This window comes from Eptatretus burgeri, chromosome 15, assembly GCF_056783735.1.
Source record: "Eptatretus burgeri isolate ZD-2024b chromosome 15, Ebu_testis_v1, whole genome shotgun sequence".
Taxonomy (NCBI): Eukaryota; Metazoa; Chordata; class Myxini; order Myxiniformes; family Myxinidae; genus Eptatretus; species Eptatretus burgeri.
In genome coordinates this window covers 68,580,109-68,605,906 of record NC_140975.1, presented here as the reverse complement: position 1 = coordinate 68,605,906, position 25,798 = coordinate 68,580,109, and the positions used below count along the sequence as shown (strand labels likewise).

General features: G+C 45.5%; 1 protein-coding gene across 3 annotated transcripts in view; it reads left to right on the top strand.

Moving 5' to 3' along the window:
* LOC147012446 (piezo-type mechanosensitive ion channel component 2-like) overlaps positions 1–25,798 on the top strand; it is a 182,048-nt gene that overhangs the window by 135,328 nt on the left and 20,922 nt on the right. For all 3 annotated transcript variants that reach the window (XM_085856680.1, XM_085856681.1, XM_085856679.1), the window contains 6 exons: positions 8,569–8,673; positions 10,583–10,775; positions 16,334–16,430; positions 16,689–16,836; positions 19,505–19,719; positions 23,238–23,396. In XM_085856680.1, coding sequence (XP_085712806.1) covers positions 8,569–8,673; positions 10,583–10,775; positions 16,334–16,430; positions 16,689–16,836; positions 19,505–19,719; positions 23,238–23,396 — 917 coding nt within the window. The remainder of the gene's footprint in view (positions 1–8,568; positions 8,674–10,582; positions 10,776–16,333; positions 16,431–16,688; positions 16,837–19,504; positions 19,720–23,237; positions 23,397–25,798) is intronic.

Here is a 25,798-nt window from a genome sequence, read left to right as displayed (position 1 = left end):
AATTATACATCAGTTTCGACATGTCCGTTTTGCTGAGTGGCCCGTCCACTGTGCTTGAGTCAAAGGCATGGGCGTAAGAGGATAACTGAAAACCTATTCAAAATCCAAATCACTGGTCATCATAATGCACAGTAGCCATCCGAAGAGGTCTTGTGTACCCTGCAACTCTTTGTTTTTCTTGTCCTTCACAGTGAGCTTGAATTTAATCGCGTTTGACGAAAAAATTATTTCCCTTCCGACGAGGGATGGGTTTCTCAAATCTTGTCGGATCTACAAAATGTAGAAGCAAAAAAAGTATTTAATAACATCATATCCTCATCGTCCACCAATACGCGCTTTTGAAATGACGTACGAATGCAAACGAGGCCTTTTGTACACGTGCAGTGTGTGTGTTTCATTGACTCCGTTCTGCTCACCAGGCACGTTTAACCTGGCATTGCTGGCGTGAAATCGGTGATGCAAATTGTATTTTAAAGATAGTTTTCAGCATTTAGACGAAAGAGTGGCAATTTCAAGATGGTTAACCATAATTGTTCTGTTCTTGAATGCAAATTGGATTCATGGAAATGTAGGAAGTATGATAAGTATCCGTGAATGAGAAGAGTTGGGTTCCTATAATTTCCTGTTAATACAAGCTACCAGTGGCAGTGGATATAACACATGGACGGACGCTTCTCCTTTTACCAATGTATGCAAAAATCTAATATTTCTCTCGTGGCCCCGGAACCAAACAATAATACACAGTGCCTGCCCTCCATAAGCATTAGAACAGTGAAGTCAAATTTGTTATTTGCATTTGAGATCAAAAGATGAATATGAGGCAAGAGTACAGATGGTGAGATTTTATTTCTTGGTATTTCTATACATAGTGTACAGTATGTTTTACCATTGTAGAACAATAACACTTCTTATGTGAAGTCACCCCATTTTAGGTGAGCATAAGTATTGGAACAGAATAACTTAAGTAAATTAAAGTAGTATTATAGTATTTGGTTGCAAATCCCTTGCATGCAATAACTGCATTGAACCTGTGACCCATTGACATCACCACACTCTTGGTACCTTCCTTTGAGATGCTTTGCCAAGCCTTTACTGCAGCCATTTTCATTCACTGATTGTTTTTTGGGGGGGTTTCTGACTTTTTTGGGGGGTATCTGACTGTCGGAGTGGCGACCCATCCAGGGTTGTGCCCAATAGCCAAGGAGACTGCTTAAGCAGCACCAATGCTCTGCATAGAATATGGTACCAATCTCCTCTCCTCCTCCTGGCTTTCGTCTCCTCTTCAGTAAATGAAATGCATGTTCCATTGGATTTAAATCATGAGATTGACTGGGCCAGTCTAAAACCTTCCACTTATTTCCCCTGATTAACTCTCCTTGTACATATTTTTGTATATAGGCAGACAAAATGTTTCTGTATACTTCTGAATTCATTCTGCTGCTGCCATCATAAGTTGCATAATCAATAAGGATGAGCGAGCCAGTTCCAGAGGCAGCCATGCAAGCCCAAGCCGTGTCACTACCTCGACCATGCTTCACAGTTAAGATCGTATGCCTTGGATCAGATGCGGTTCCTTCCTTTCTCCACACTTTTGCGGTTCCATCGCTTTGGTAAATGTTTATCTTCATCTCATCTGTCCATAAAACTTTGTTCCACAACTCGACTGGCTCACCTTTGTACTTCTTGGCGAATTCTAATCTGGCCTTTCTATTTTTGGTACTGTTGAGAGGTTGTCAACTTGCGATGTAGCCTTTGTAATTCTTCTGTCGAAGTCTTCTGCAAACGATAGATTGTGATACTTTCACCCCTGCAATCTGGAGGTTGTTGGTGATGTCACCGACAGTTGTTTTAGGGCTTTTCTTCACAGCTCTGATGATTTTTCCGTCATCAACTGCAGTTTTTTTCCTTGGCCGACCTGGCCATTGTCTGTTGCGAAGTGCACTCGTGGTTTCTTTCTATTTCAAGGTGTTCCAAATTGTTGAAATTGCCATGCCCAGTTTTTGTGCTATTGTTCTAACTGAATTATTCTGTTCTTTCAGATTCCAAATTGCTTGGTTTTCTTTCAGAGACAGTTCTCTGGTCTTCATGTTGGTTTATGCCGACTGACTCGAAAGGCAGACTCTCAAAGCAAAAGCAAAGGCTAACACCAAGACGAGACATACACAGCTCTTTTTATGTGTGAACAATCAATGCAACAAGAAACACCTGTCAGTCATTTGTTCCAATACTTATGCTTACCGAAAATAGGGGCACTGAACATAAAAACATAAAAAGTGCTATTGTTCTACAATTGTCAAACATATATGAGAATACATAGAAATACCAAGAAATCAAAGCTGATCTTCTCTACTCTTGCCTCATCTTAATATTTTGATCTCAAATCCAAATTTCTTGAGAAAATAGCAATACCAACAAATTTGACTTCACTGTTCCAAAACTTATGGAGGGCACCAAGTATATATAGAGTATTTTGTTACGGCCCTCACAGCCCATAAAACTCACTCCCCACCTCTCCTTCACCCAAACATGATGGGGTTTTTTTGTATACATTGTTGAGGCTCGTATGAGAGCTAACACACAATGTACAACAAGAGGGGCAGGAGACAAGAGGGGCAGGAGAGGGAAGGACAAAACAGTGTGGAACAGAGACATTAGGAGATCTGTGGAAGGGAGAGGGATGGGACGGGGAACACGGGGTATACAAGATGGACATTACAGGGACTTTCAGGAAGTAAAGCAGGAAATTTGAAGGAGGTGGGTTTGGGGTGGATAATGGGGGTAGATAAGATCGACGATTTGGATGGGGGACGATGAGAGGTGGTGGTGAACAGCTGTTTTGAAGGCCTGAAGGGAAGAATGGGATTGAACAGAGTGAGGGAGTTTATTCCAAAGGCGGGAAAAAGGAGGAATGAAAGAGTGAAGGTGAGCAGTGATTTGTGATTTTGGTAGTTTTATCAGAAGGGGGTTGTGGTGGGCCTTGAGCGCCCTGCGGAAATATGGGGGGGACATATCGCAGACAGAACGGGGGGGGGGGGCGAGACCGGAGAGGAGACGGGAGAAGACAGAAAGATCACCGACCTGCCTGCGGTGAGAGAGTGAGAGACCCAAAGACTCAGCCTCATCATGGGAGATACCGATGATCCCAAATGCCTTGGTTTCCACAGCGTGAAGCCGAGAGAGGTGAGAGGCTGGAGTACCAGCCCAGAGGGGAAAGCAGTACTCCATCAGGCTGCAGTCTAAAGCTTTGTATGTGGTCAGGAGCTCAGGTGGGCCGAAGAAGGACTTTGCACGACGGAAGATTCCCAGTCGGCCACTGGCTTTGGAGGCCAGGTTGGAAATGTGGCTTTCCCAGGAAATATCATGGCAGATAGTGAGACCCAAAAGCTTGAAGGAAAGGACTTCTACCAGAGGATTGTTGAGAAAGTAGATGGGGAGGGTTCCAAACATTCCTTTTGGGGAGGCACAGTGAGAGTGTGAGATTTGTCAGGCTTGAAAGACATGTTCCACGTGTTCGACCAGTTTGTGATTTTATCCAGATCTGCAGAGAGTGAAGAAGCTGCTGCTTGCAGGTCTGATGAAAACCAGAAAAAGAACAGGGCCCAGAATGCTGCCTTGAAGAACTCCAGCCTGGACAGGAAGAGGGGATGAAAGAACTCCATTTTGGGCCACACGTTGACTGTGACAGGAGAGGAAGTCTACGAGCCATGAGTGAAGATTGCCTTGGATACCATGGGAAGAGAGTTTGGTGAGCCATAGGAAGAGAGAAGAGAGGATACCGTAGGAAGAGAGAAGAGGGTGCCAGACCATGTCAAAAGCATGTGATATGTCCAGGGATACGGCTCGGATTTCCTGTCTGGCATTGAGGGCTTCCATCCATTGATGGGAGAGCAAAAGCAGCACATCCAGGGTAGAGTGATCTGGTCTGAAACCAAATTGATGATCGAAAATAAAACCATTGCAGAAGAGGAAGGATTTGATGTCTAAAGCGATGATGGATTCCATGACCTTGCTGATGATTGGGAGAAGGTTGATTGGTTTGTAGTTGGAGGGATCTGTTTTTGCACCTTTTTATGCAGGGCAGTAATGTTTGCTGATTTCCAAGCAGATGGCAGATGACCTTGAGAAAATGAGAGGGTGAATAGAACAGAGAGAGGGTGAGCAAGAGCAGAGGAACAGGTTTTTAGGACATGTGGGCTGATGCCGCCTGGACCGGTTGCAGAATCTGAGTCAAGGTTTGACAGTAAGCTCTCCACCTTGTCAGGAGAAAAGGACACAGAGTCCAGGGACAGTTGGGTGCGACTGGGTAAGGTAGGTACAGAAAGTAATTGGTTTTGGACACAAGATTTTGATGCAAACACCGAGTTTAGGAATTCAGCTTTTTCACGTGCGGTATCAGCAGTGCGTATATTTGAGGTAAGGGAGGGGATGGAGGGGGAACATACACCAGAAACAGATTTGATTTGATTAGACACCACCAGGATATGGAGAAGGGAGAGGGGTTTGAGAGTTCAGACTTGAGATGAGAAAGATGTTGTTTTCTGGCTCTCCTGAGGGTAGATACACACTTGTTCCGAGCTTTGTGGAAGGAAGCGAGATTACCCTCAGTTGGATTTGCTTTCATTGAGGCAAAGGCAAGTTGTTTCAGGACAACTGCCTTGCCACAAGCTTCAGTGAACTATGGGCAGGAGGAAGGGAAGGACAACTCAAGACGAGAGGGGATAAATCTGTACATGAGAGAGAACAAGCTTCTTTGAAAGAATTCCCAGAATGAGTTGATGTTGGAGAAAGTAACAATGGGAGACCAGTCTAGAAGTTTGATGGCTGCTTGGAGACCCTGCCAGTCGGCTTGAGTGAAATGCCAGACTCGACGGCGGTGAGGTGGTTCTCTGATAACAGCCAGAGAGATGTCCACTTTGACAAGGACATGGTCAGAAGAACCAATTGGAGCGGATGAAGAACAACAAATATTATCAGGGAAAATTGTCAAAATCAGATCCACAAGAGACAGAGTATCATTAGTTGAGATCCGGGTCGGGAACTTGACCGATTGAGTCAGTCCCAATGAGTTGCAGAAGTCTTTTGCTGATTAATCGTAAATATAATTTAAAATTTTAAACTTACCCCATGCACTGATAAGTCTCAGATATGACCTTCCCAACAGTGTTAAGAACCAACCAAACCAGATACAGTGTCTCCCTCTCGGAAGTCTGCTTGTGTGTTGGTAATGATGGCATCGTCTTTCCAATTGCAGACTCCATTAAATAGATCACCAAGCCTGCCATGTTTACACAAGGTTAAAAGTCCACTCGCTGGCAGCGATGGTCAAAGGTTCGGGCCTTCGGGCGACATCCTCAGGAGTTTGCAGCATGCGGAGCTGCGAGCTGTCAGCTTTTTATGCGAGTTCACAAAGTTATCCAAGTCTTGTTGTGCAAAGGCACACCAGCCCTTACTCGCAGATCCATTTCCAAGTATTTTCAGCTTCTTTTTGAAGCTTTGTGAGCCATTTTAGATAACGTTCCTTATCTGGCAGGCACCATCTTCTTTATGGTGCCCTGAACACCGCCATGTCTAGTGGTATTTGCACATGCGCACCGAGCAATATGGGGCAGATCGCATCATTTTGAAAGTCGCGTATTCTCCTGTGATATTCCTCAATGGGCCGACACTCCTCTTAGCTGTTTTCTTTCCCCTTCAGGTCAGGTATGGGAGCATGTGCCAGAACAGCACGTCGCTGCGTCCACTTTCCGCCGGTACTCCAGGGGCCTCCGTCTGGCCATACCCCAGGCAGATGTCAGGCCCATCCCCACCTCCTTGAGATGATGGTCAACCTGCTGCAACCATGAGGCACGTGGTCGGCCCACTGGCCTCCTCCACTCATGAGACTCCCTCGCTGAGAGAATCTGGTGAGCAGGATCAGAGTCAGGAAAACGAGCCACATGTCCATACAGCCGCAACTGACGCTCACGGACTATGCAGGTATGATCATCCTCTCTTAGGGATAGGACATTCCAGGCACCCACCCGAAGGGACCGCCTCAGGTTAACCCAAGGAGACCGCCGTCTGGTGGACGACACCTCAGCACCACTCCGACACACTCTCCCGCAATCTGACCCAGGGAGGTTACCCCGTGGTTTCCCTCCTATCATCAATGATTGGGGGTCCTGAAGGCTTTGCCCCAATCCCGTCATCCGGTGAGCTGCCCTGCGAAGTGAAGCTGCGCAGGAGGTACTCCCACGGAGTGGGTTTTCAGATTTTTTTGCGTTTTTGCGTTTTGCGGAATGAAGGGTTTTACGGTGGCCGGAGTGCAAATCCTGCCACCAACCTCCTAATAAGAAGTAACCCAACTGCAGGAGGACGTCCGCAGACACAGTTGGGCACTAGATATGGATGGCCGTTGGCTCACAAGGAGCTCCTCCGCCCTTTGACAGGTTTTGTTTTTAATCCTGATGGGTGTCCATATCCAAACACCCCCCTCACCACAAAACCTGGTGGGGGAGACGGTTTAGTCGCCGACAACCCGACCATGGAACAGGTTAGTACAGGTTTACATGGTACCTTTGGAACAGGTCCCGCCTTTGGAATAAACTTCCTCACTCTATTCTTTCCCATTCTTCCCTCCAGGCTTTCAAAACAGCTGTTCACCACCACCTCTTATCTTCCCCCATCCAAATCCTCGATCTTTTCTACCCCCGATAATCCACCCAAGCCCACTTCCTTCAATTCTCCTGCTTTCCTTCCTGAAAGTCCCTGTAATGTCCATCTTCTCCTCGCCATGTTCCCCGTCCCATCCCCATCCCTCTCCCTTCCACAATTCACCTGTGTCTGTTCCCCAATGTTTTGTCCCTTCCACTCCCACCCCTCTTGTCTCATGCCTCCTTGCTGTGAGTTGTGTGTTAGCTCTCATACGAGCCTCGACCAAGGTATACAAAAAAAAAAAAAAAAAAAAAAAAAAAAAAAACCTGTAGCAGGTCACAGATCGAACCTGACCTGACATTTCCCCTTCTATACTTCAAGAATATCTTGCTGTTATATGTAATATTCTTGGCTATGTCCGTTTCATATTCAGCCGAAAGCTGCAGCCGCTGGTCCATGTATGTGTGAAGTGTAATAGTTTACTGAGAGCAGTATAGGCCAGATGGAACCATTCACCGCACCTCGTGCAGCGGATGGATCCACTCTGGCCCTGTAACTAGTGATGCAAGTTTTACATGTTGGGAAAACGTATATTGTTGTCTCCGACAAGAAGGAGGAAAGAGGAGAGGACTGCTGGAAGAATATTGCTCCCCAAAGAGGAAGAAACCTGTTTGGTGTGGATACGTGATGCCTTTATGAGTGTGATCTGTTGATTTGAGGGGTTCTTGTCAAAGATAAGGAGTGGGCCGGTCAATAGGGACTGATCGGTGCTCTGACTATGGCCGTGCTGCCCTGACAAATCCGGGTAGCATGGAAGAGTGTGGAACATTTGCCCCCAGTCTTGCATTGGTGGGTGCAACCACCATGAAGAGGCATCCCCAATAGTTGCAGCCATTTGGTTGGTGTCCCTGGTGTGCTATGATGTTTTAAAAGACAAAGCAACATAAGGAATAAAATGGATGAACAAGCAAATGGGGACATAAACTGTGCTGACGTATGTTTGGCTTCCTGTACGAGTGACCACATGGAAAATGAGAAGTTAAATCAGAAAGAGAGAAAATCAGGATTAAAATAAAAAGCATACAAACAGGAGAGTGAGGAAGGAACATGGTGGTGGTGGTGATGATGGTGAATGAGGTCCAAACTCTCGACAGAGCATTGGGGAGCTACATACACCAAGTCATTAATATTTCCGGGCCCAAGAAGCAATCCTGGACAGCACGCCACTATGTCAGCATACGGAGATGTCTGCTCTGATCAGCCATGGGAATGGAACCCACACCAGTGAAAGCAAAGCAACAAGGCTTTACCCACTCCACCAGCCAACCTTTCGAAGAAAGGACTGGAGAAGAAAACTCAGAGGAAAGTTGGGAAGTCGCAGCAGCAAGACCAGAACATGCATGGGACGATGGTGGGATTTCTACAGGTCCAGCAATAGTGACACATTTCTACAGGTCCAACAACCAGCTCTGTGACCGGTGATACCCGAGAGACGGGATCATTGTGGGAAACCAAAATGGCACGTTAAGAAGCGATATCCCAGCAGAAGGATAACAAACCATCTCCACCACTGCAGATTCCCAAGTGCAGTGATCCGGGGAGAAATTGCTGGACACCTCGTGCAACATTACCGAGGCACAGAAACCTCCGCAAGAATCTTAATACAAACTCAACCGATTAGCAAAAATATCTTTACATCACACGGTGGTCGTAATATGGTGAGCTAATGACAGTTGGACATGTTTGAAGTGAATTGTATTGGCAGTGACGAGGGTTGAAAACACAAAATGAATGAAGCAGCGAAGGAATATAAACAAAAATAATAATTTAAGGAAGGACATTGGTCTGTGATTGAAAAAGGTACTTGTCTGCAATAAAGAAACGGTGGGTTTTTTTGGGGGTTTAAAAAATAATTTCATTCAATCATGTCTGCAGTGCAATGGCCTGTGGGACGAGTGCAAGCCCATCTCATTGTCGGGTCCGGCACTTGAACCAACGGTGACGGGACCAGAAGATGTGCAGCCAGAGGAAGAAGTAAAGGTATGTTTTCACTTTATTATCACAGGTAGCTTTTTAATGAACTTGGAACATGGAGGGAGATTATTTGTAGGAAAACAAACTACATCTGGCCCCAGGTTCGGACATCTTGAGTCCCGTTTCAGGATGTGATAAGGGAATATGAAAGAAGACATTTTATCCACATTCCACATGATGCCAATGTCACACGTGCCCGGCTCCTTAAACCATTTTCCCATTAAGTTGCGGTCAGCGGCTCGTGTAGTGGGTACACTTGGCCCAAGGCTGTCACTAACTGGCTAATCAGGCTTGACATTCCACTGAATGTGATAGGAAGTTGTAATTTGTTCATGGTGCCTGAGATAGCTCGCCAACTCTTCACGAAGGACACCTTGGGATCTATATCGTCCACCAACTAATGCTTGCAGATGGGTCCCCAGTTCAAGGTCTATGTGAGGGACGGATACTTTGTGATGCAACGCCTTTCCCTTGAGGTCTTTAGTCAGGTATGAAATCACTACCAAACTCAACAGGTTAGAGGTAGGTGCACGACCTCCATGCTACCCAGTCAGACTAACCCAATGCTATTCATCCTCTTAATTCATGAAAATGATTCAAGCTTGGTTTGTCCGTTCATGTGTGGGTATCAATCTATTGGTCCATGTCCACGAAAGCCAGTGACCTTTGTCATGGGGGAAAGGGGTCGGGGAAGTATGTAAAGGCAGGAATCTGTGAGACCCATGTGGGAAACTTGAAATTTCCAGTGAAAACAGTTCAGTCTTTTGCGTCTCCAGTGAAAACATCGACATGCTTCTCTGCTTTGCTTTATGGGTCTTCTCTCACAGATTTGATCTCTCTCATCCCATGTGGAAAAGCTCCTTTCATTGGCCCTGATATCTCTCTCTCTCTCTCTCTCTCTCTCTCTCTCTCTCTCTCTCTCTCTCTCTCTCTCTCTCTCTCTCTCTCTCTCTCTCTCTCTCTCTCTCTCTCTGTCTCTGTCTCTGTCTCTGTCTCTGTCTCTGTCTCTGTCTCTGTCTCTGTCTCTGTCTCTGTCTCTGTCTCTGTCTCTGTCTCTGTCTCTGTCTCTGTCTCTGTCTCTGTCTCTCTCTCTCTCTCTCTCTCTCTCTCTCTCTCTCTCTCTCTCTCTCTCTCTCTCTCTCTCTCTCTCTCTCTCTCTCTCTCTCTCTCTGTCTCTCTCTCTCTCTCTCTCTCTCTCTCTCTCTCTCTCTCTCTCTCTCTCTGTCTCTCTCTCTCTCTCTCTCTCTCTCTCTCTCTCTCTCTCTCTCTCTCTCTCTCTCTCTCTCTCTCTCTCTCTCTCTCTCTCTCTCTCTCTCTCTCTCTCTCTCTCTCTCTCTCTCTCTGTCTCTCTCTGTCTCTCTCTCTCTCTCTCTCTCTCTCTGTCTCTCTCTCTTTCTCTCTCTCTTTCTCTCTCTCTTTCTCTCTCTCTCTCTCTCTCTCTCTCTCTCTCTCTCTCTCTCTCTCTCTCTGTGTCTCTCTTTGTCTCTCTCTGTGTCTCTCTCTCTGTCTCTCTCTGTCTCTCTCTCTCTCTCTCTCTCTCTCTCTCTCTCTCTCTCTCTCTCTCTCTCTCTCTGTCTCTCCTCTCTTTCCCTCCCTCATGCTGTCATTTTCATTTGACACTCTTTTCTTATTCTCCTTTCCTTTGAGGCAACATTTGAAAAGGCATCGTCATATATGTACCTTTAGGCACTGGAGACATGGGGAATGCTGTATTCTGTGATTGCCTGGACGTGGTCGTTAGCCAATCATCTCGCTTGGTGAAATATTGATTCCATAGTGTGCAGAATGGACCTCCCATTTCAGTCAAGGTTTTGATAGATTAGCCTGTTCCTTTGTTTGTTGATAAAGTCTCATTGACTGATCCTGTTGCAATGATGTTGTCACAAATTGCGCTCGTACGTGAGCGTGTCTGTAGGGGGGAAGCCCGACAGTCAGCCGCAGATCTTCCGGACAACCACCCAAGGTCCACTGGCCTGACACGCGTTCCCCTGGCTGCTCCTCCCCTCTTTACCACCTGACTCCACATTCCGAAGATGACGAGGAAAGCGAAAGAGACGACAAAGAAAAGCGGCAAAAAGACGTGGAGGAAATTTCTCCCATCTTACCCGGTAGCGTTTCTTTTCTTGTTTTTTCTTCCCATATAACCAACCCATCCTCATTGCTATCCTGAAATATTCCTTACACGTTTCCAGGTTTGACAGAATCTCATTGGGAATCTTTCTCAACTTTAAGAACTCACGGAATGTTTTGGTAAAGTATTTGTTACGTTGGTACGTTTATGGCGAATGTTCGTGAATGATCCGCTTTGTGTTGGGGAAAAATAGATTTGACATCGATTGATCGGAGAACCTCATATTTTGTGGTGTGGTACTGTCAGGTCCCGGTTTGTAACGGGGATGCATTCCTGAAAAGCGCGACTAATATCAAAACGATGAAAATCAAAGCAATTTTTCCTCATCTTACTATAATTCACCGTCTGTCTGTCTGTTCCCAGGTACCGCAAAAACGGCTGAACCGGTCACAACCATTTTTTGGGTGTATAATCCTGGGACCCTTTGGAGTAAAATAGGCATAAATATAATAACATGACCCCCTCGACGGCTCCCGTAGGGAGCAGGTGCTTCTAATACAAATGAATGGACTAAGCGGGGGGGATGCATTCCTCACATTGCTACTTCAGGTATTATATTTCACTCTTTACCTATGGTATTACCCTTGTTTTTGGTTAATGATAGTTATGGTCAAGTACATTTATGTAAAAATAAATAAATTTTCACAAAACGATTACCAGACATATTTAAATGAAAATAAACCTCTTGAGGAAGCGTTCGAAGTTGGGGGTACCTCTTCTTCTTCCTCCTCCATCAATGAACGTCGGCATTTTTGGAGGCAAAATTCCTAACCCGGCAACATCAACTGCATGTTCATGAGCATCCATTCCACGAATAACATCTAATTTCACTTCTAAAGCCCCTGTCACACCTTGACGATTTAGCCAGCGTATGACAACATATCAAAATTGATCTAAAATGCTGGCGTACGCTGAACTTTTTTTTTCAGTTTTGGGTGTATAATAACGTGTTGGACGTATGCATAACGTATTAGTAATGTACACAGAATGTTTCGATAACTCATAGATAACTTATACCAACGAATGCTGAGCGTGTTGTCGGCATTCACAACTTATGCCCAACGATAGTCTAACTTATGCATAGCACACGGCAGAGTATCGCCGACGATCACGTGGCGTAGCCTATTAATAGGCTGCCACTCGACGATTCAAATCATAATCGCACTAGACATTGAAGTGTCAACATCACCGTCATGCCGAAGAAAAAAAAAAACCATGGAGTCTGGAACACTGACGGGTTCCTTTTGTGAACCACATTTTTATATACCAATTCCCCTAAACGCTGCCAATACGCTATTATACGGTAGCTGTAAGTTAGTAACACGTTCAGTAAGTTCTGTGGTCATCCGGAAGATGTCAATCAAATACGTCTACATACGACAATATGCGTTGGAGATATGTTACACATAGGTTCAAAGCACGTTACTCATAGGTTAGAAATAAGTTTCGGGTACGCTAAACATTTCCTCGACGTGTTTTGACTTATGAGTAACTTACAAGTAACGTATGTCGACATGTGTCAACGATCGCGTAACGTGCCTACAACTTATGGCCAGCGTATGCGGAACGTGTGAGTCATACGCTGGCATACGTCGAAAAATTTTGAGCATGCTTAAAATTTGTCGACGAGCTCGGCGCACTACGACGTATGCCAGCGTGCTTCAGCGTGCTCTTAACGTATACAAAACTTACCCATAACGTATTCGACGTGTGCCAGCATATTCGCCAAATTTTTCATACGTTGGCATACGCTAGCTAAAACGTCAAGGTGTGACAGCCCCTTAAGGTAACACTTTTACAATGCCTCTTAGCCAATCCACAGTCCAGTGCATTTCTTTATGTGTGAAGCAAAGTACAGTCGGTCCTTCGGTGATTTGCGCTCCCAATCGGGTACTTTGGCGATGTATTCTGGCAGCTTTATTGGTCTTGTAAGTTCTGAAAACACTCGAGATGAATAGGTATGGATTTTAAAACAACGTAAGTGCGCATTGAGGCGACGCAAATCGGGTCGTGGTATTCATAACGTAACAACGTATTTGCGAAACGATGTAATAAGGGACGAAGTAAACTGGGGTACGACTGCACATAATCAACATTATCTCATGAAATGACATGCATACACACACACACACACACACACACACACACACACACACACACACACACACACACACACACATAAAGGGTGGGCCAAAAGTCAAGGAAGGTTTTCTTTTTAAAAAAAACTTTTATTTTTAAACAAATGAAATAAATTGAAAATGTTTTTTTTTTTGTTTTTTTTTTAAGTTTAATTCAATTGAAAAGTTTAATTCATGGAACTTGTTTTTTTTTAGATTAATTGTGAAAAATAATGTCCTGCAAATGGCCCCCATTGGACTTCTTCGCAAAGTCTTGCTCTTTCCAAAACGTGATCCATTACAGAGGACAAAACTCTTTGATCGATCGCTGCAATTCCCTCGGAAATGTTTTTCATTTCCTCTCGTGTCTGTGGCTTGTTGACATATACGCCATCTTTAAGGTATCCAAACAGAAAAACAATCTGTGGTTGTTAAATATGGTGAATGTGGAGTCCAATTAATGTTTCCAAATCTTGAAATTACGCGGTTACCAAAAACTGTCCATAACAAGTCCGTTGTTGGCCTCGCAGTATGAGCTGCAGCTCCATCTTGCTGGAAACATATTTCTGATAAATTTTTCACCTCCGGAAACAAGAAATTTTCCAGCATTGACCTGTATTGCTCACCAGTCACAGACACTGTATTACCATCATCATCTTGGAAAAAAAAAGGTCTTCCACTGCAGGCTGAGTCATGAACAGACCCCTTTGACTTGAAACGAGCAATCAACTTCCGAATGGTGTTTCCCGATGGTTGCTCTCGAACAGTAAAATGATTGCGAAATTTTCTTTGACTTTGAATTATTGATTTCCCACTGGAGTAATAGAATTTAACAATTTTCACGCACTGGTCATCGATACATTCATTCGGAATGAATCTCCTTGGTCTTCTTTATCTGTAAAACAAGAAAAATTAAAAATTAATTAAAAATAAAATAGTTATTAAAAAAAAAAAGAAAGAAAACCGTCAGTGACTTTTGGCCCACCATGTACATCCATCATACTTGCTTGAAACCCATGAGTTTTCTTTTGCAAAAGAGTAGATTTGTACTGTCTATTCCATGGAACGTGCGTCTGCATGCAGTTGTCTTGGGTTGCACTCGGTACACAAATGTCAGCGTCTACAAATGCATGTGCGAGTCGTGGTCGTACGACGCAGTTAAAAACTTGGTTCGTTCTGGGGAGTACCTGTGATTTCCACGTGTCTTTGCTCTTGGATTCAGGTGAAGGCTCTTCCTCGCCCACGGCAATGGGTCGGACTACAGCCGACGTTGCCGCAAAAGGCTTTTTAAAGCCTTTGAGTTGACTGACGCTGCGTCGCGTGTATTGTCACGTCTTCCATCCTTCGATGTCTGAAACCCAAGCCAGAAGTAACATTTTATCTTTAATAAATCCCATATATATTGTTGCGGATTCGCGCCCGCCGGCGTGCGAACAGCCACGTAACTCGAATCGCGGCACGTCGCCCACTGGACGGACAATCCCGTCGTGACCCTCTCGGACTAATGCCGGGAACTAGTCACGGGTGGGCCTTTCGGCCTCACCACGATCGTGCCAATCGGCCCCCCGCGTGGGATAGGGTTGCTCGCCAAATTCGACCTACCTAATTACCCACACAGAGGGTAGACCGGGCGATCGCACCTCGCCGCAGGTCGACTTCGGACACGGGCCACTTTAAGAGACCCGTTCCGTACTATCGGGATAACCGAGCGGTGTTATCGTCAACCTCGATGGTTCGATTGATTATCGGGCGTTTTTAGCCCACGACCAACCCTTTACGTGAAGTAAGATGGAGATTCAATTAAAGAAAAGACGAAGCGAAACGGGAAAAACAGTTCAACATAAAGCACATTTATTCCGCGGCAAACGGAAAGCACACATATACAATTATACACCAAAAGCAAATGTAAAAGTGACACGACAATTCTGCACAAAAAGCAAATGTAAAAGTGACACGACAATTCTGCACAAAAAGCAAATGTAAAAGAGAAACACAATGCAGATCTACTACCGACTACCGAGCACACGGCAACACTTATACAGTTTTACTTCACAGACGGCGCCGACAACACATATACTCAAAGCAAAAGAAAAAGGGACCACCCTCAACGATGAGGGGGGGCAGACGGGCCTGGGGCCGAGACCGCGTCGAGCCTACCCGTCTGGTGATGAGCCGCAAAATGGCGGTGGCGCCCCGACTCCGCGGGCCTCGCTGGCACTGCCTGGAAATGGGGTGGGAACGGGGCCCCCTTCTCACACTATTTCAGCGCGGGGGGGAAACAGGAGGGGGTTGTTGATGCTCGGGGGAATGAGGATATCTCGCTGGCTCGGGTCCCGCGACGAGCGTCTCCACCGCGACCTCGGTCGCGTTACCGGCCTCCCCTCTCCGCAGCTCCCCGACTCTGACACGAGCGCCCTTTTGACTGCCTTCGCCGCCGCCGCCTCTCCAACTCTCCACTCTTCTCAGCTCCGTCCAACTGCTTTCTCTGACTCTTCTCTTCTCAACTCTCCTTGACTGACTCAACTACTCCTTGGCGAGCGAACGCGGCCCTTTATAGCCCCCGGGGCTTCGCTCCTTTACCTTCGACCCTTCACCTCTGGCTGGCTCCCCATTGGACAGAGGAAAAGTGGGCGTGAATGATTTTTGATCCGCGAATCTGCATATAGCGATTATACTCCGACGCACCTGGAGGCGGGGCCAAATCGCCCCACGTTCACTGATAGGACGGAACAGAAGTGGGCGTGAATCGTTCTTGATCCGATTTCTTCGGAACGGCTGGTGTTTTTGCACCCGCTGCTCAGTGCGCGCCCTGTACGAGTCCAGGATCGGTGTCCACAAGCGGCGCGGGAATGGCGGTGATGCGATGGTTGCGAGAGCGAGATGTGACGGCAAGGGTCGTGGCTGTTGTTGTGAAGCGGCGTTGCGGTTGGTGGTTGTTGTGTGATGGCTGTTGAGACGTGGTTGGTGGTGGTTGTGGTGGTAGTAATGGCGGCTGGTCCAAAATAAAGATAGTAAAAGAAAAACGGCTATCCTGAAGGGTCGCAGCCCGAATGAATGACATTTATTCCCTCTAAACAACGGGTTTGGGCCTAACTACACATATACTTACAGAGATATCTCACCTACGGGACCTGAATGGTGGTTTGCGAATTTCGTCAACCACAACAATATTATAATTATTGAAGAGGAAGGAGCACACCCTGAGAGCTCTCCGAACATTCCGCAGTGGTCTGGAGGAGGGGTGGTACTGTTCTTACAGACCACATCAGCACTGAATTTCTATCTCAAACCGACAAGATCCACCAAATCCTCTCAACAATCTGACTCAACTCCCCTTGTTGGGGGTTTGGCCTCCTATGTGCATCAACGTGATCATGTATGTCCTGTTTGCTTTGTTCCGGTGTTTAAACCCTTTCAGTCGCCAGTGATGACGAACCCCCAGCTGGTCGGTGGGTGAACTGGAGAAATCGATTCGTGAACCTGCTCAGGAAAGCCATTTCCTTCATTATCCAGCTGTGAGTTTATTTTTGCGTTATTCCTGTTGTTCTTCTCCTTCTTCATCTTCTGTTCTTCTCCATCGCTCTTTTGTGCCTCTTGTGTGATACATTCACAAAACTTGGTGAACGAAGCCAACCGTTTCTTCTTTTTTGTCGTTATTTTGAATTATTTAATTAAGGAGTGTTTAATGTAAGCTAATAATGTTATGTTTATTCCATGGAATTAACAAATCTATAATCCTTTACCCTCCACCACCCACTCCACCCCTGCCCTAGGCTGTTCAAGGTTTATAGTCCAATTCACCAATTCTTCTACAACACCGTCCACCCGGAGTATAGCACTGTGACTGACGTTTATGTACTCATGTTCCTGGCCGATGTCGTCGACTTCATTATTATTATATTCGGCTACTGGGCTTTTGGGGTGAGATCAGCATGTAATTAAGGAACAAAACTTGGGAATTTACGACCAAACAAATGCTCGCTTTGATATATTTGATATATTTGATATATTTGATATCTGCCATCTCTGTTTATTTTTTCCCTTTGCCCTACTGTTGGTGCTCTGTCTCTGTCTCTGTCTCTGTCTCTCTGTCTCTCTGTCTCTCTCTCTCTCTCTCTCTCTCTCTCTCTCTGTCTCTGTCTCTGTCTCTGTGTCTCTCTGTCTCTCTGTCTCTCTGTCTCTCTGTCTCTCTGTCTCTCTGTCTCTCTGTCTCTCTGTCTCTCTGTCTCTCTGTCTCTCTGTCTCTCTGTCTCTCTGTCTCTCTGTCTCTCTGTCTCTCTGTCTCTCTGTCTCTCTGTCTCTCTGTCTCTCTGTCTCTCTGTCTCTCTGTCTCTCTGTCTCTCTGTCTCTCTGTCTCTCTGTCTCTCTGTCTCTCTGTCTCTCTGTCTCTCTGTCTCTCTGTCTCTCTGTCTCTCTGTCTCTCTGTCTCTCTGTCTCTCTGTCTCTCTGTCTCTCTGTCTCTCTGTCTCTCTGTCTCTCTGTCTCTCTGTCTCTCTGTCTCTCTGTCTCTCTGTCTCTCTGTCTCTCTGTCTCTCTGTCTCTCTGTCTCTCTGTCTCTCTGTCTCTCTGTCTCTCTGTCTCTCTGTCTCTCTGTCTCTCTGTCTCTCTGTCTCTCTGTCTCTCTGTCTCTCTGTCTCTCTCTCTCTCTCCCTTTCTCTCTCTCTCTCTCTCTCTCTGTCTCTCTCTCTCTCTCTCTCTCTCTCTCTCTCTCTCTCTCTCTCTCTCGCTGTTGTTCCTTTTGTACTGATGCGTCCTGTCCATTCTCTGTTCTAACTTTGTATACCAAACTAGAATGGGCACTCGGTAGAGCGCATACCTTCGCCTCCGCTACTTTTTTGTTCTTGGCATGAGAGTGGGGGGAACAGAACAGTGAACATTTTGGTGTTGGTTTCATGCAAATCGGTTTTGATTTGACCGTGTTATGACAAAAACCGCATATTTTGAAAGGTCATGACCCCACTGACCTTTGACCCCCAACCGCTAACAAGGGTAATGACGTAATTGTGTCATGTCGCCCATCACAAGATTGGGCAATGAATTCTGAACATTTTGGCATCGGTTGCATGCCAATTAGATCAAAATTGACTGCGCTATGGTAAAAATACGAATTTGACCTTTCCGTGACCTTGACCTTGACCTTTGACCCGATCGCTCCCAAAATCTAATAAAATGTTCCTCGGATAATAACCCATCATCCCACCAAATTTCAAGCTATTTGGTTGAATACTTTCTGAGTTATGCGAATAACAAACAAACACACACACACATATTCACAAATAAATAAATAAATAAATAAATACACAGCGACCAATACATAACCTTTCGCAGAATGCAAAGGTAAAAATATATCCCTCAAGATGATCACGTGGCTTGCTTTGGCCGAGGTCACATTTGCCACGGCGGCCGTGGGGTCTCGAAAATCTACGGCCACTAGCAATTATATGGCGGCGGCAGTATTTCCACGGTCACACAATGTAGCAGTCACATATGTTTTTATTTTTCGGGGAGCCGCACGGCGTGTTTAGAAATTGTGGAGACCGAAAACGTGGGGTTGCCGTACGGTGTTTGATTTGATGTTGCACGGTGACCTGAGGGCGTTCCTGCGGCGGCCATAGAATTTTCAAGGCAGACGCAAGGTGCCCGCAAGGCGACCGCAGGGGGGCCCTAAGGTGAACGTGCGGCCAGACGGACGGTAACGAATGGGTTGATTTTTTTTTTTTTGATTTTTTTTAAGCAGTTTTTTTGTTACGGCTTGTTGAATTGCTTCGGCGAACGTAGAAATGAAAAAAGTTATAACTCCGCGTTATAATTCCACGGCGACCTTACGGTCTGTAAAATATAGCCATACGGCGTAGGGCCACCCTGAGGCCACCTCAGAAACTCTGCGGCCGCCGCACGTTTCTGTCAATTCAGAGGGCGTACGGCCGCCGTATCCTCGCCGTAGAGCAAATGTGACTTCGGCCTTTGCGGTAATTTTTCGTATTTTTCCTCCTCATGTGAATCCAGATTCAAATTGCATGTATCATGTTAATCTGTACATTGCATATCGGTTTCCTTGTCATTCATGTAAAAGACTGAAATGTCTCTGATATCTTGTTATTCGTGCAAACGTGCATTGCTATCACACAATGTCTTTGCGAGAGACTGTATGTCCGAGCTGCTCCATGACCTTTAAATGACCATGACCTTTAGACACCGTAGATAAGGAAATATTGAGACGAGTATGTTGTCGCTTTGCTCTGAGCTCCCTGAAAGTTCATTTACTTGTCCAGTCATTTATCAAGTATCTCATGTCCAGATCCACCATATGCCTTGTCAAGAGAGATTGTGTTGTGATTTATAATCATTTTCACTTCCATCACTTCATCACCAATTTTATCTTTAGTAACCATTATATGCAAAAGTGCAAATTACCATTCTCAAAACACTCAGGATCCTGATCCTGCAGCCCGTTGTAAACTCATAAAACGCAAGTTTAACTGATGATGGTGTGCCGGTATATGCTTTGGGGGTTGTGGGGAGGGGGGTAAGGGAGTGGTGGGGGTGACGAACGTTGTGATTACTGATGGATTGCTCTTTTCCATTTCAGAAACACTCGGTGGACACAAACATAACAAACACGATATCCAAAAACCGCGTTCCCAAGGCCTTCCTCGTGATGCTTTTGATCCAGTTTTCAACAATGGTCATTGATCGTGCACTTTACCTGCGGAAGACTGTCATGGGAAAGTGCATTTTCCAGGTGGTGCTCGTCATTGGAATTCACATTTGGATGTTCTTCATCCTGCCCGGTGTCACTGAAATGTAAGAATGTTGATCAAGTTCAAACCTCTCAAGCACACTGTCTCTCACTCTCTCTTTCTATCCATCTCCCTCTCTATCCCGATGTCCCTCCCCCTTTCTTCTCTCTCTCTCTCTCTCTCTCTCTCTCTCTCTCTCTCTCTCTCTCTCTCTCTCTCTCTCTCTCTCTCTGTCTCTGTCTCTCTCTCTCTCTCTCTCTATTTTACTCCTCTTGCTGCCCCTGTGCTTCTCCACTGTTTCGTTGGTTTCAGGCTGAAACTATACATTTACATCTCCTGTTCTCCCATAAAATATACTGCAATCCAACAATCGATCCAATCTTCACTTTCCTCCCACGTTGCAGCAAGAATTAGTAAACACAAGATGCCTTATTTTGATGCAAACTACACTTGTTGAAACTTGAACACCTGATTTTCCTGCTCTTCTATTACTCCTATGTCCAGCAGACCTTCCCTCTATTTCCTCTCACTCCCAACTCACCTTCCATCCATTTCTCCCCAACCTCGTTCCCTTTCTCAAACATTTTAACCTCCGCCACCGAAGATGGATGGAGGTTATGTTTTCACCTGTCTGTTTGTTCGCTTGTTTGTGAAAAGGATATCGCACAAAGTTGTGGACATATTCAGACGAAACTTGGTGGATGAGTTGGGTATATAACAAGGAGGAATTGATTCGATTTTGCTGAAGATCCGGATCTGGATCAGAGAATTATTTAAGCGATTCTTCACCATTGAGAGATAGGGCCAAAAACTATCGCACTAAGTTGTGGACGGATTCGGACAAAACTTGGTGAGCCGGTTGGGTATGTAACAAAGAGAAATTCATGATATATTTTGGTGAAGATCCGAATCCGGGTCCAATAATTTTTTTAAAGTGATTTTCACCATTGATTGATCGGGCGAAAACAATACACAGCATGATGTCTCAAAAACATTTTGGACGGTTTCAGACGAAACTTGGTGGGAGAGTCGGTTCGATGACAAGAACAAGCCAATTAAATTTTAATTCAGGTCCGAATCCAGATCCGGCCTATCAGCGGGATACAAAACGTCAACTAATCAGCTTGGTAGAGGTATGCGCTCTTCCGAGTGCCCTTCTAGTTTTTATTGTTTTCTTTTTAGAATTTTAACCCCACCCTTACCCCCCAAACCTTTGTGTATGTAATTGTCTTCGAGCTGTTCTTAAAAGCTGTTCCAATATGTAGGTATGCAGTAATGCTTAATTTTCATGGAATTCTTTCAAGTTATAAAAAATTTGAGTAGTCATTGACCTTCCCACTATAAAATGCAGTAAAGTTGTGTTGAAAAGGAATTTTAAGTTAGGCTGTCTGAAAAGAATAATCTATCTATAATTCCAGCAGTGTGTGTGTGTGTCTGTCTGTCTGTCTGTCTGTGACCGCCGTTTCTCGACGACCGCCGGTCCGATCTGATTGAAACTTGCCAGGAATATTGCTGGCGACCCGCAGATGTGCCTTTTTGAGGTTTGATATCAATCGGACAAGCGGTTCCTAAGTTATGGTCATTTATCTGTCAACCAATGACAAGACACGGTGCTATGACGTCACGAATGACGTCACAATTAATGTTTATTGATTTATTCCCCACGATTGACGTCACAATTCTTCTTCTTCGTTTGGTATGACGTCACAATCGACGCTGGGGACCTGAGTATGTTCCTTTTCAAGGTTTGATATTAATTGGACAAGCGGTGCCCAAGTTATGGCCATTTATTTACCAAACCAATGACAGGACACGGTGCTATGACGTCACTAATGACGTCACAATTAATGTTTATTTATTTATTTGCTTTTTTGTGAATACATTTACAGAGAGAGGGGCGAGAGAGGAGGGGGGAGGATGTCAGCAGATGGAATCCTCAATCCTTCTTTGTCTTGCTTTTCTCTATTTTGTTTTTAACTATTTAATTCACCCTCACCGCAGAATGCATACATCACTAGAACAGCACTTGGTGGAGCACAATCCTCCACCAGGCTGAACGGTTTACGTTTTGCGTCCCACCGATCGGCTGGATCTCGATCCAGACCTGAAACAAAATCGAATCACTTTGTTCTTATCACACACCCCAATCTGTCCACCAAGTTTCATCCGAATCCATCCACAACGTTTAGAGATATCCTGCTCACAGACAGACAAACAGGGGTGAAAACGTAACCTCCCTCCACCTTCGGTCATGGAGATAATAAATTGATAGCCCGTTTTGTTTTGCGATTAACAACTGTTGTTCAATATCACCATTTGGTACTTCGTCATCATCATCTGCCATTTGTTCAAATGTCGATTAAAACTATTTATTTTGCAACTTCACAAAACCCCGTCGATATGAGACTTTCAAAATGACATGTGGATGCGAGGATGCGAACGAGAACGAGGCCTTTCGTGCGCACGCTGCGTGTGCTTCCAATGACGGTTCGGCTCACAATGCACTTTTAACCTGCCTTTGCGAACACGAAATGTGTGACTCAAATTGTCTTTTAAACATAATTTTCAGCATTTAGATGAAAGAGTGGCAATTTCAAAATGGTTAACCATTGCTGTTGTGCTCCCGAATGCAAATCTGACTCACGGAAATCGAGGAAATACGAGAAATATCAGTGGATGAGAGGTGTCGGGTTGGTATCATTTCCTGTTCGTACAAGCGAGCAGAGGCAGTGTATATAACACAAATACATACAAGCAAACACACACACACACACACGGAAGGATGCTTCTTTTACCAATTAACCAATAGATGCAAAAATGTAGTATAATTTCTCTTGAGGCCCAGGAATCAAACAAACCATATATTCTCATAGAAATGGCTGAGAAAGTTTTCCAAGACTTTGATTGTGCAGAGGTACAGCCCTTTCTCTCAGGTGACGGCACATTCCGGCGAGGCCACGATCGTGGCCGTTGGCACGTTCCAGTGAGGCTATAATCGTGGCCAACAGTACTCAAATGGTTAATGACATTGGTGGATTTCTCGTTCATCCTTCTTTTAATAATGAGCTCTTTCAGGACTTGCAGGTTCGGTTCAATATTTTCACACTCCTCTCTGAGCCGTACAGCTTGGATTTGAATCCAGACCCAGCCGTAAGATGACATCCTGGTGTTTCCCACACAGCAGGAGGAATAAATGTGTGTGCTGTCCCTCAGATGGACGTTAAATTGGCCGTTCCATCTGCTGACATTAGTTGGTGGATGTTAAAGACCTCACGTTGCCTTTTCCTGAAAGTAGGCAAGTTATTGCAGATGCTCTTTCTGAACAAATTACTTCCAAATTCCTGTCCCAACTGACTGCTGGAAAGCCAACGACAACCCGTCCGGTACAACTTTGCCCAGAAACTGTTTTGTCAGCACCAATGCTCTGTATAGAATATGTTATATTGATGATGGTGAATTTGTCTTTTCGTGGTTCCCACCATCAACTGCAATGCGAATTTATTTGGAGAAACTCGTTCTGTGCTGTTTTTTAAACACCTTTTTGAACCTCACCATCAACCTGTTCTCATCCTTTACCCGCAGACCGTTCAACAAAAATACAGTGGCACAGGTGTGGTACGTCTCAAAATGCATCTACTTCGGCCTGTCGGCATACCAAATCCGCTGTGGCTACCCGACCCGCATCCTCGGGAACTTCCTAACCAAGCGTTACAACTACATCAACCTATTTCTCTTCCAGGGGTTGGTTTATTTGACTTCATTTTGAGGCTTCGTTGTGAAATTGCGTTGACGCATAAACCGAAGACTCCTTTTTCTTCACAATTCCATTTTGAGCTTCATTTTTAACTTGCTGCTGTCTCCAGGTAGATTTCAAGGTAACATAGCTTTTATCATCAAAATGATTACATATACCAGCATGTACTCCCCATGGGAGTACCCTTCTCAGCCCACCTTCGGTGGACAATATGCTGTGGCACGTCCTACTGTATTAAACAAGGCAATTCTCTGTATGCATATTTGTACGTACATCTGAAAATCCAAGAAAAAACACAGGACTGCCCCAATCTCCATCAAAATTTGCATACGTGTTGGTAGTACGCAGGGTCAGGTTATGGGCAAAAACACCCCACCCCTGGTAAAATCACAAACTGGTGCAGGCTGCACCGTGCAGCACATGGAACATGTCTTTCAAACTTGAAAAATCTCACACTCTCACTATGTCTCTCCGAAATGAGGAGGAGGCATGGACCATACTCTGTGCAGAGTGTTGGTGTTGCCGAAGCAGTCTCCTTGGCTATTGGGCACAATCCTGGACGGGTCGCCACTCGGACACAGATTACCAGCTAGCTGGCACTCATTTTGCTGACCTTGGAAGGATTACAGGCCGAGTTAACCCCACCTGGTGTTAATTCAACAGTTTAGCGGGATTTGATCTCAGGACCCTCGGATCCAAAGCCCAACACCCTAACCATTAAGCCAACACCAGGCATCCGAAAAGACCGTTTGGAAAACCCCCCCATCGACTTTCTCAACAATCCGCTCGAAGAAGTCCTTTCATTCAAGCTTCTGGGTCTCACTATCTGCCATGATCTTTCCTGGGAAAACCACATTTCAAACCTTGCCTCCAAAACCAGTCACCGACTGGGAATCCTCCATCGTGCAAAGTCCTTCCTCGGCCTACCTGAGCCCCTGACCACTTACAAAGCTTTTGTTCACAGCCTGATGGAGTACTGCTCTCCCCTCTGGGCTGGTGCTCCTGCCTCTCACCTTTCCCAGATTCACGCAGTGGAAACCAAGGCATTTCGGATCATTGATATCTCCCACGATGAGGCTGAGTCTTGAGCCTCTAACTCTCTCAGCACAGGCAGGTCGGTGGTCTTTGTCTTCTACCGTCTCTTCTCCGGTCTCGCCCTGTCCCCCCCCCCCCCACTCTGTCTACGATTTGTCCCCACCATATTTCTGCAGAGAGCTCAAGGTCCACCAACAACCCCCTTCTGGTAAAACTACCAAAATCACGAATCACTGCTCACCTTCACTCTTTCATTCCTCTTTTTCCCCACCTTTGGAATAAACTCCCTCACTCTGTTCAATCCCATTCTTCCCTCCAGGCCTTCAAAACAGCTGTTCACCACCACCTCTTATTGTCCCCCATTCAAATCCTCGATCTTTTCTACCCCCGTTAATCCACCCCAAACCCACCTCCTTCAAATTCCCTGCTTTCCTTCCTGAAAGTCCCTGTCATATCCGTCTTGTATTCCCTGTTTCCCGCCCCATCCCTCTCCCTTCCACAGATCTCCTAATGTCTCTGTTCCCCACTGTTTTGTCCTTCCCACTCCCGCCCCTCTTATCTCATGCCCCCCTTGCTGTGCGTTGTGTGTTAGCTCTTATATGAGCCTCGACAAAGTATACAAAAATAAAAAACCCACCCTCCCCCCCTTTCCCTCCCGACGAAGAAGACAACTTGCCATGATGATTTTTGTCATTTTTGATAGAAATTTTATTCATCACAATACATCATACTCCATATCATAATTTTGACAAGGTTCCATTGTATTATGAAGACTGGAATGACACTCGACAGAGCACATATTCCCGCCAGGCTCAACTATTTACATTTTGTATCCCACTGATAATGCCTGGTGTTGGTTTAATGGTTTGGGTGGTGGGCTTGGGATCCAAAGATCCTGATTTCAAATCCTGCTCAGCTGTTGAATTAATACCAGGTGGGGTTGACTCTGGCTGCCATCTTTCTGAGATCGGCAAAATGAGTGCCAGCTTGCTGGTATACTGTGTCAGAGCTTTGACCTCTCCAGGATTGTGCCCATGAGTCCAGGAGACTGCTGAGACAGCACCAATTCTCTGCACAGAGTATGATCCCAATGGATGGATCGAATCATCCCATTGATAGGCTGGATCTGGATGTCCTATCCCGAAGAGAGGATGATCACCTGCCTCTGCTGTCATCTGAGCTCCAGCGTTTGGACATCAGCATTGCAGCACTCTCTGAGGATTGGAGACTGGATAGTGGTGAGATCATGGTAGATGGTTACACCTACTATTGGCCTGGTTGCTCTGATTGTTACCATACCCAAGGACACTATAACTGTGTCCAATAAGCTGACTCTCATGATAATTGAGGTAAC